The sequence below is a fragment of the Amphichorda felina genome (genome assembly GCF_050947745.1).
Source record: "Amphichorda felina strain 45539 chromosome Unknown scaffold_4, whole genome shotgun sequence".
Taxonomy (NCBI): Eukaryota; Fungi; Ascomycota; class Sordariomycetes; order Hypocreales; family Bionectriaceae; genus Amphichorda; species Amphichorda felina.
Genome location: NW_028145046.1, coordinates 301,785 through 312,417, shown reverse-complemented (window position 1 = coordinate 312,417; position 10,633 = coordinate 301,785). Strand labels below are relative to the sequence as shown.

The window sequence follows — 10,633 nt, the reverse complement described above, 5'->3', positions numbered from 1 at the left end:
GTTGATCAGTAAAGCAAAAGGCTCGGTTATCTGGCAACGATTGTCTATCTATTAGTAAACCTATTGTAGTCAGTATGTCCAATCCATCTGATGAAGTTCGTGAAGCTGTTGTAGTTTGCGATTTCGAACGGCTGGTTGCTGAGTTGCGGCGAGTACAGGTGTAAGTGGCTCGTAGGTCGAGTCTTCTGAGAGTATCGTTGCCCGGCACAGAAAGCAGGTAGCTATTTGTGGCCGACAAAGAGTGTATCTCCTAAATTCTTGTTGGTGTTTTTTTCGTTTTTTCAAATTAGAAGAAGAGATGTTCCAGTAAACAGTAAGTGACTGAAGGAACAGAGTTCAGCTTGCTGTCAGGAGATGGAGATGTGTAAGGTAATCTGACAGCCCAGGGGAACACCTCCTCGGAGTTTCCACTATTCCAAGTTATAACTAGTACTAATCCTTTACTCCATATTACCTGGTTAATAATCCCCGAAGGATTCGAAACTTCGTCAGATTGTGGTGAGGCTGTGGACCATGTGGCTCATATCTGGAGACCATCCCAGCCGATTCTCATGCATTCTTCTCGTTATATTCACATCACCATGAAGACTTTCCCAATACTGAGTTCCAAGCCAGGTCATTGGGGAGATCCCACTGTCAGTGGCTCAGCCTTTGATTTCAGGAGTGAGTTATCAAATTGATTCTTTGCAGCTATTCTATCCTATCCTTCCCTGTTACTAGAGCTGACAGCTATATAATATTGCAGGCGATGCTATTACTACACCATCCCACGGAATGCTGGAGGCAATCGCCGGGGCCACACTCAATGATGATGTCTACGGCGAGGACCAGCTAACACGGTCCTTCGAGGAGCACATGGCGAGCATCTGTGGCAAAGAGGCAGCTCTATTTGTTATATCCGGGACCATGGCCAACCAGATTGCCTTAGGAGCACTGTCACGACGATGCACAGGTGTACTAGCAGATGCTACCTCTCATATCGTACACTTCGAGGCCGGCGGCCTTGCCGGTCTCTCTGGGGTAACCATCCAGCCCGCGCGGCCGGCGAATGGGCATTATCTCACCCTTGATGATGTGGAACGACACGCAGTGACCACCGACATGATAGAACGGCTACCCACCACCATAATCAGCATCGAGAACACAGCTCACGGCAGCGTAATCCCACTGCAAGAGCTCCGCAAGATGAAGGCTTGGGCCGAGGAGCGGGAGATCGCCATTCACATCGATGGTGCGCGGATATGGCACGCCGTGGCAGGCGGGGGCGGTAATCTAAAGGAGATCGCGGGCTGCTGCGACGCCATGACCATCTCCTTCGGTAAGGGACTCGCAGCACCAATAGGATCGGTCGTCGTGGGCTCCAGGGACCTTATAGCAAGGGCGAGAAGACTGCGTCAAAGCATCGGCGGCGGCGTCCGCAAGGCTGGGCCCATTGTGGCTGCAGCTTGGCAGGCCATGATGGAGAATTTTGGTCCCGGCGATGTCGACACACGGGGCATCATCCAGGGGACACACGTCTTGGCGAGAGCGGTGGCCAGCATGTGGACCTCCAGGGGTGGTCTGCTTCTTCGCCCGGTGATGACGAACCTTGTCTGGCTCGATTTGAAGAGCGCTGGTCTCGACAAGCCCAGGCTGGACACGGCTGCTCAGCACCATGGCATACGCATCAGGGCACCACGCATCGTTCTGCATTACCAGATATCAACTGATGCCATGCGAAGACTGGAGGCAGCGTTCAAAGAGGTGTTGGAGAAAAAGGCAAGTCAAAGTCCGTTACGGTCAAGAGTGGACCGAGCAGGTCTAGAACGCCTTTAGTCAAACCGGATGCACAGAGTTGGATCATTGCTGTCGTGTCTTATTCCATGGATCAAGGGGTAGTGGCTATCTAGGGTTCGCTGTCAAGCGTTCTAAGTTCTCATGTGAGGGAAAAGGGTAATAGAGGATAGATACTATGTAGGCAGGACCTGGCCATCCCACCAAAGTCGATCCCGCGATGCAAAGCAGGCATCAATCATCATATCACCCTGCACGGTGTGTTTCACCTTCTCCTCCCGGGACTCATCCGTGCAAAGCCCCGGTATTCTCCCCCGGTCACTGTGAGAACCAAGGGTTTCAGTACATGTGGTATTTCATCCATCTTTCAATGCCGTCGGTTGTTAACCCATCAGCATCGAGTCGAGTGTGTTGTTTCTAATTTTAGTCACTGGTGCTCCGATATCGGGCCAGGAAGCTTAGACCATCGCGCCACGGGACATGATCCGTGCTTGACAGCCCAAGGTTGAAAATTGCCTAAATCGGCAAGACCCCGAAAATGGATCCACCCCTCTTTGTTTGTCTCTCTGATCGCGTCGGGTGTACTTCGTAGACACGGAGTAAACACAAGGTGTCTTCCGCTCAGGCTGATCTATTGTGTGCATTTCAGCCTAGGGCGATGCATGCCTCTCTCAGCGAGGTTTTTGGAATGATCGCCCTGTCGAACTCATCACTAGTCTAGAATCAACGAGAGTCAACCGCAGGTTCTGCACCAGGTAGACACGATGATGGTTCATTCCAGAACAGAACAGAGCCGCTCCACGGATGGCCAGTTCACGCAACCCTTCAGACATGTCGCAGCGAGGTGTTCTTTAGATCCAACACCAGCTATTAGTTGTATGGATGTTTCTAGTTTTTTTGGCCACTTATCCTTTCCCGGACTCGTATGATCTGTGACTGGCATAGCATCCCTACCGCCAGGGGCCTAGCCCAGCGCCTCATCCATCTCACCAGATGGGATGAGTAGTTATCTGCACGAGGGGCGGTGAGCGCTCAGGAATAGGACGATCCGCTAAGCACAAGATGGATTTGAATTGTGTTGTCCTTGCGTTGGTCTTTTCGTATCCCTTTTCCCTTGGGAGTGACAGCAAGCCTCGCGCGGGAATAGACTTGTCCAGGATGGTCAGCCACCGCTCCGCTGGCTAACTTGGAACTTGCCGATGCAAGAAGAAATAAACATGGAAAAGACAAAAGAAAAGAAAAATAAAAAAAACGGGGGGGGAGGGGGGTTATGATGTTGATGGAGCAGGGTTGGATCAGAATGGTGTCTGAACAAGCCTGTTTGACCAGGTACGCCCATGATGCGCAGCCACAGCTCAGATAGTGGCTGGAACACCTATTTGGCGAAGACTTTGCCTGAAACTCCTACTTAGGGGGACTTTGAGTCGAGGGGGGGGATGGGGGGGGCGAGTCAAAGGCCCCCCAAGTACTCCGTCCACTCCTTGCATATATGGTTGTTAATATTAAGATAAACTGAGATAGAATGAACGGATATAATTTGGTAGTAATGAATGAGTAGAAGAGATTCAGGCTAGTAGAAACAATGGTCGGCCACTACTTTTACCATTGTATATTTCAGATGTCTTTTACATCGAGCTGCTGGAAATATGTGACCATGCCCACTCGTCCCGCGGTATTTTAACTGTCTTGGTTTGCAAAGATGCTAAACGACTGCACAACCTGATCTGAGATGCACTTCTTCTTGCACTTAATACTCATCTTATCAAACAGGTTCATCTTACTGGATGGTATTGCCATGCATTATTGATCTATCGACCCCGTTGAGGAAGTTGATCTGTGTTGGCCTAAAGGAGAATGGGTACAGGGTAGGATGTGCATTCAAACTAACCCTCCCTGTACTGGGTTTTAGGCCCATCGACACATCGTCAACTTTGTCATGTTTGCTGAAGAAATGTTAGGGAGGAATTTTTTTTTAATTTTTTAATTTAAAAAAAAAGATCGTCTACTAGATGCACCAGGCCAGATTCAATTGTCACTGTGATTAAAGCCATCATTGTCTGTCGCTTGCAAGCACTCTAGCATGATACTTGTCCGATAGCTGAGGCGTCGCTGATTAGGTTACTGGCTCTACCTGAAGGTGCCATATGCCAAGATTTCCAGGTTGACAAGGGTCTTGTTGGTGTTACCATCTGTTGTGCTACTCGTAGCGAGGCAGCATTCCATTTCACTGTGCAATAGGTAGGCACCGATGATTGGATCTTGTTTGCCCCGCGCCCAGTTCGTGTTACGCGGCGTGCATACACCCGGTAAGAAATGGGATCACCATGTGACGTACACCATTCTTCACCTTTCATTCAAGGGCAGGACTTTCTCTGCAAAGAGAAAGACAACTTCGGGGGACCGAACACTGGTGAACCAGGAACATGTGCCAAAATGAGGAGACTGCAGCCTTGATCAAGGTGGAGAAACCAGAGTAGCAGATCCGTATTGAATACCCCAAAGTCAATGTATCATCCATCCCTCATGCTGTCGACTGTTAATAGTATGGTTCTTGAACCCAGCACTGCCACCCGTGGCCTATGTGGCGCATACGGATGTATACATGTATGCATGGACGGATTGGAATACCACGGCACGGACCAGCCATCAGCCTCCTCCCCGGTCTCATCGCTGCACCCTCGAGGCCAAGATTACACGCATGCCAGATCGAGCTTAATCCTCATCTACCCCTCCTGGAATACGCCTCCTGAAGTGCCCCTCCTGAAATACCCCTCCTGAAATACCCCTCCTTGGCCCTCGTTTTACCCCTTCCAACCCTCTCGCGACTCTACGATCTTGCCCTTTACATGTAAAGGCCATCTCGAAGATTCTCCAGCGTCTCTGTCTCTCCTCCGCCTTGCACGACCCGCTTCTCCCGTTCTCCTGCTTCCAATTGGTGTCAAGTATCACTATCTAACTTCTTGTTCTTTTGCCAAGATGGTTATCAGCACGTAAGTGAAGCTGAAAACCACCCTGGCCGCTTAGTCAGGCCGGCCCTGCCCTCTTTGCGGTGATGTATGGTGATGGGAAAAGCCATGGCTGATTCCTAAACGCATGATAGTTACCTCGAACTCGAGTGGGAAGGCCCTGTTATGGAAGATGGCAAGCCCACCGAAACAACAAAGAGTATGTGTCTCCTACTGCCCATGCCACCTTTCTCAACCCCTTCCCCGGCACCAAACCATGGCTACTGTTGCCATTCCCTTTTTCACCATCAATGAAACACGATATTCAACTCCTGCTACCGCTTCCCACTGACGGATGACTTCTCTCTACAGCGCAGACTGGCCGCATCAACTTGACCGTGTACGATGACGTTACCCCCATGACGGCCGAGAACTTCCGTGCTCTCTGCACCGGCGAGAAGGGCTTCGGGTACAAGGGCTCCTCCCTGCACCGCATCATCCCGGGATTTCTACTGCAAGGCGGAGATTTCACCCGTGGCAATGTACGAAAACACCCACCCACGGGATAATAAATACCTGGTCACATACTTCTCGTCAGGAAGCTAAGATATCCTTTAGGGCACAGGCGGGAAATCCATCTACGGGCCCAAGTTCAAGGACGAGAACTTTACTCTGAAGCACCACAAGCCTGGAATACTGACCATGGCCAATGCCGGGCCTCACACGTAAAGCTCCCCTCCCCTCCCCCCTTCCGCCGTTCTAAATGCAATCTGCCCGCAGGGCAAGAGGCAAAGGAAGAGATCGTCATTCTAATAGATCTTGATTAGAAACGGATCCCAGTTTGTCATCACCACGGCTGAAACTTCTTGGCTCGACGGCCGGCACGTCGTGTTCGGTGAGGTTGCTGATGAGGAGTCGATGGCTGTTGTCATGGCTATTGAGGCGACCGGCTCCAAGAGTGGTGCTATCAAGTACAGCAAGAGGCCCCTAATTGTTGCGTGCGGTCAGTCGTGAAAAAAATAAAGTCATTTCGACGTGGTTCGGCGTGATGATATGATGTGCATGCAGCCTTGGAGAGAAACCTTGGAGACAGTTTATAGACTGTTGTGGAAGATTTGATTCATGAGGTCTCAGACTGGAGACCGGAAGCCAGTAGGCCGTATATACATACTAGCAGCAGCATATCGAGCACGTTCGATCCGAGTGTGTTGGCCTGATATGAAAGACAGGAATGCAGGAAGTGGGGAAGCAGTGTTCGTGTTCTCTACTTTCTATTGTAGGGTCTTAGGCTTACGGTGGTCTAATTTATGACACTTGTGGTCTTCTGAGAAATGGAAGCAGAAAATAGCATTCAAATGCTCTATTCTTTGATTGTCTAGATCATATTATTCTATTATGAGGGAAGTGAAGACCATCATAGAAGTACACCAGGTGCAAGTTATATGAGAAGGAGTTGACAAGGCAAGGAGGTTGGTGTTGTGCCAACACCCAAACTAGTACGCATGTCGGCAAAAGGACACTGTATCTGACCAAGATGTTCAAAGTCAATCCCTGCTTTTCATCACCAAATGTTCTTTCTGTACTGCGCGCGTCTCGTTTTCTCTATTGATCTAGAGCTTGACTTTGACACTAGATTCCAGTGTTAGCATAGGAAGACACACAAGAATAGCTTGGCCGAGAGACTTACCATGCTCCAATACGCGCCCCTCAGCCTGAGCAGCTCAGAATGGCTGCCCTGTTCGAGCACCGTTCCTTCTCCCAGCACGTAGATGACATCAGCGTTCTGAATGGTCGCCAGCCGGTGCGCTACGGCGATCGTCGTCCGACCCTGCGCGACCCGGCTCAAGCTGGCCTGCACCTGTTTCTCGCTCTCCGAGTCTAGCGAGCTCGTCGCCTCGTCGAGCAGCAGTACGCACGGGTTCCTCATTAGGGCGCGTGCGATCGACATCCTCTGCTTCTGCCCGCCGCTGAGGCTAATACCTTTGTTGCCGACCTCGGTTTGAAACCCGTCCGGGAGCGAGCTGATGAAGTCGTAGATGTCGGCGTCGCGGCAGCACTGCTCGAGCTGCTCGTCGGTCGTCTCGTCGGGGTCGACGCCGAGGAGGATGTTGTCACGCATGGTGCCGGAGAACAGGGCCGGCTCCTGGGATACCAAGGACAGCAACCGGCGGTGTTCGGGGATGCTCGTCTCACTTATGTCCTGGCCGTTGAAAAGAATGCGGCCCTTGGTGACGTCGTAAAATCGCTCAAGAAGTGATACGATAGACGTCTTGCCGGAGCCGGACGCTCCCACGATGGCGGCGAACTGGCCCTCTTCAATGGTAAGGTTAATTCCTTGAAAGATGGGAACGTCGCGAGTGGGATACTTGAAGTGAACATCCTGGAACTGAATGTTGATGCCCTTCTGCGTCTCAGGGACAACGGGCCTCGACCCGAGTGCCATGTCTTGATGTCGAGTATTCCGGAGGTTGAGGATCCTGTTGGCGGCGGCCGTAGCCTGGGCAGCGTTAGGCCCGAAGCCGAGCCACTGGCCGGCCGACTCTCCGCCCTGAATGACAGCCATGTAGGTGATGAAGAAGCCAATGATGCCGTACTCTCCCGAAGAAACGAGCCGGCCGCCGTACCAAAGAATAAGGGCCTGGCAAGCGAGTCCGACACTGTCGGAGAAGGCAAAGATGAATGTGGGCCAGGGGGACTTCCGGTACGCCGAGGTCAATTGACCTTGGAGCAGTTTCTGATATCTTTCGCAGATGGCGTCCTCGAGGACGAGGGCCGTGACCGTGCGGAACGCGCCGACCGCCTCGGCTCCGAACTTTGAGCTCTCCGAGAACACGGCCTCGTTCATGGCGGCGAACTGCAGCTCGTAGCGAAGTTTGTAAAAGGTAGCCAAACAGGTGAGCGGGAGGATGACGCAAAGAGCAACGAGCGCCAATTTCCAGCCGTAGATGAAGGATATGATGACCGCACCAAGGAGCGAGAATATACCCACCAGGACCATGCACGTGTTGATCCCCAGAAGCTCCTTGAGGGACGTCGGATCGCTGGAAAGGCGTGCCATGAGCTGACCGCTTGAGTTGCCGTCCTGGTCAAAGTACGATGTCTTCTGCATGAGCATGGAGTCAAAGTACTCGCGCCGATACACCGAGGCGATGAAGTGCTCGACGTTGGTGGCCACCATGATAACGACGAAGTAGCAGATGCCCACACCAATCGCGAGGCCAACCCATACAGACGCCCAGAACGACGAATCATCTCTCAGTTCCTGACCGGTCTCCCCGAAGATGGATATGACATTGCCGAAGAAGTATGCTTGGAGAGGGATGGCAGTTGCCGCACCCATGGAGAAGATGATGGCTATTACATATAGTGGGAAGCGGCTCCTCTGCTCGTACAGAAGCTTCCCAAATCCATTGAGAATGTTCTTGTCCTTCCACTGCGCATCTTGGTCTGCACCCGAAGGGAGGTCCGCCACCGAGGACGAAGCGGTTTTGGTGCGATGTTTTTTGATGCCGACCTTCTCCTCTTTCGTCCCTGGCAACCCCTCGGCTCCGTCATCGTCTCCGAGTGAGAGTTTCTGGGCGTGAACCAGACGATAGTAGGCTCCCTCGGGATCCGCGAGGAGCGACTCGTGAGTTCCCGCCTCGGCGACTTTGCCATGGCGGAGCACGACGATCCGATCAGCGTTCTTGATGGTGGAAAGCCGGTGGGCAATGGTAACGGTAGTACGGCCTTTGGAAACCCTTTCGAGAGCCGCCTGGACGATCCGCTCGCTGCGGATGTCGATAGCGGACGTGGCTTCGTCTAGGATGAGAATCTTGGGGTTGGCAATGATGCTGCGGGCGATGGCGATCCGTTGGCGCTGGCCTCCGCTGAGCTTGATGCCCGAGTCTCCCACTTCGGTATCGTACCCCTCGGGAAGGCGGTCGATGAACTCGTCGGCAAAACTCTCTTTGCAGGCCTCCTGGACTAGCTGACGCTTCTTTGCTTCTGGCTCGTCCGCCCATTGGGTTCCCGTCAACCCAGCGGCGACGTTGCTGTATATGGTGTCGTTGAAGAGGAATGGCTCTTGCTGGACGAGCCCGATTTGCGATCGCCACCATTTCATGTCCAGATCTGTCATGTCTTTTCCATCGATAGTGATGGAGCCTGAGAGCTCAACAGGGGGACCGAGATCGTCCATCTCAATGGAGGGCCCAGTACCTGGTGCCGACGGCGGTTCTAGGTCGCTTTCTTCTCCTTGCTGCGGTTTCTTCGCGGGTGGTTTCTTCTCTACCGTTTTGGCGATGATGTGCTGCCTCTGTAGGGTATACCATCCTTCGATAAGACCGACAATTGTGCTCTTTCCAGAGCCACTGGGCCCAACGATGGCAGTGTTCTTGTTGGCCATGATACGGAGGTTAAGCCCATCTAGGACCTTCTTGCTGGGGCGGCTAGGGTAGGCGAACTGAACGTCGTTGAAGACAATGTCGGTACCAGGGTTCACGGAAGGATATCTGAGCGTGCCAGCCACCGGCCTGGGGGCATCGATGACAGCGAAGAACTCGGATGCTGCAACGATGGCTTTCGAGATGACGATGAGGGGTGTGGACACTTGGGATATGGAGGATCTGTAGGTCACAACGCCAGTCAGCAAGGCCCGTGATGACAGACGAAACTTAAAAAGAAGAAGAGATCCAGGGGAGAAACGAAAGGCACGTACACCATGAGCATGACGCTCATCAAGACAATGACGACGGTGCCGACGGTGTCGATACGACCATTCGAATACTCGCTGCTTCCAAACCAAAAGGCCAGCGCGAAAGCGACCTGGAAACTGAAAAACACGAGCCCCGTCTGGATAGCGACAAATGGGCTCGTCCACACGCCGGCCTGGCGAGCCTGCTCGACCAAACCGGCATACTTCAGGGCGATGCGGTTCTCGGCACCGCAGGAGGTGATCATGCGGACGGAGCCCAGAGCCTCGGCTGCGACAGCGCCGGCCTTGGTCTCGGCTGCAGTGAGCCTCGCGTGGCCCTTGAGAATAATGGGCAGGAGGATGCCGAGGACAACGAGGATGAAGATCAGGACAGAGCTGGTGACGAGAGTGACAGACCAGCTGTAGACGAAGGCGATGATGATGGCCGAGATGATGGTGGCTGTGTACTCGAGAAAGGTGCCGAGTTTCTCAGAGACACCGATCTGGAGGATGTTGGAGGTCGCCGTGATGGTGGTGGTTGCCGCGCCGGGGGGCATAGAGTCGAGAACATGGATGGTCTGGCCGAGGAGGCACTGCATGTAGTGAAGGCGGATAGCCGCAGATATGCGGATGCCGATGATGCGAAAACAGAACTGGCATCCGGGTTAGTTTCGATGTCTGTGGAGGCCCCCAGCACCGTCCCATGGTTATGTATGAGTCCATGAGACATTCCAGACAATTACATACCTTGTTGATGTAGTTGAGGCCGAGGCGGGCGATGAACAAGCCGGTGATGTACAACGAGCCCTTGTTCATGGTATCGTCAAAGGCATCCTGCGCCTTGCCATCCGGAGCATCAAAGCTGCTGAAGTTCTCGACCAACTGACCAAAGACGGCGACCATCAAAGGCATGGTCACACCGGCGGCGATGCTGGACAGCGCAGCGGCCACCAGGAAGATGATGTCCTGTCGCTTGGCGTAGGTGAAGACACGGATGTAGTCCTTGAGCCCCGCCTCCCTCTCAAGCGGCGGATCTTCAATTGCAGCAGAGGTAACATCACCACTGAGGCGAGCACTATTGGGCTCGCTGTCCAGCACTCGGTCTTGCGAGCGGTCTTCCGATGGGTTAGCGAGGGGAAGACCGCCGCGGCCAGCCTTGGTCCTGTTGAATATCCCCATGCTGACTGATGGCGCTGACGCTGCTGCTTGTGACTCGGAGATGTTGTGATGAGAGACAGTG

General features: G+C 53.1%; 3 protein-coding genes across 3 annotated transcripts; 2 read left to right on the top strand and 1 right to left on the bottom strand.

Moving 5' to 3' along the window:
• Positions 1–581: 581 nt before the first annotated feature.
• ACO1O0_003854 (putative secondary metabolism biosynthetic enzyme) lies at positions 582–1,815 on the top strand (the record flags this gene model as incomplete). The annotated part of the gene is made up of 2 exons (XM_083193297.1): positions 582–663; positions 746–1,815. The coding sequence occupies 2 exons, from the start codon at positions 582–584 to the stop codon at positions 1,813–1,815; spliced, it is 1,152 nt and encodes a 383-aa protein (XP_083050245.1).
• Positions 1,816–4,749: 2,934 nt separating this feature from the next.
• On the top strand, positions 4,750–5,732 carry CSR1_1 (phosphatidylinositol transfer protein csr1; the record flags this gene model as incomplete). The annotated part of the gene is made up of 5 exons (XM_083193296.1): positions 4,750–4,763; positions 4,874–4,938; positions 5,091–5,260; positions 5,337–5,443; positions 5,546–5,732. The coding sequence occupies 5 exons, from the start codon at positions 4,750–4,752 to the stop codon at positions 5,730–5,732; spliced, it is 543 nt and encodes a 180-aa protein (XP_083050244.1).
• Positions 5,733–6,279: 547 nt separating this feature from the next.
• Positions 6,280–10,572, bottom strand: ACO1O0_003852 (ABC transporter ATP-binding protein; the record flags this gene model as incomplete). The annotated part of the gene is made up of 4 exons (XM_083193295.1): positions 6,280–6,300; positions 6,406–9,325; positions 9,418–10,046; positions 10,141–10,572. 4 exons carry the CDS (start codon positions 10,570–10,572, stop codon positions 6,280–6,282), a joined length of 4,002 nt encoding a protein of 1,333 aa, XP_083050243.1.
• Between the last annotated feature and the right edge of the window lie 61 nt (positions 10,573–10,633).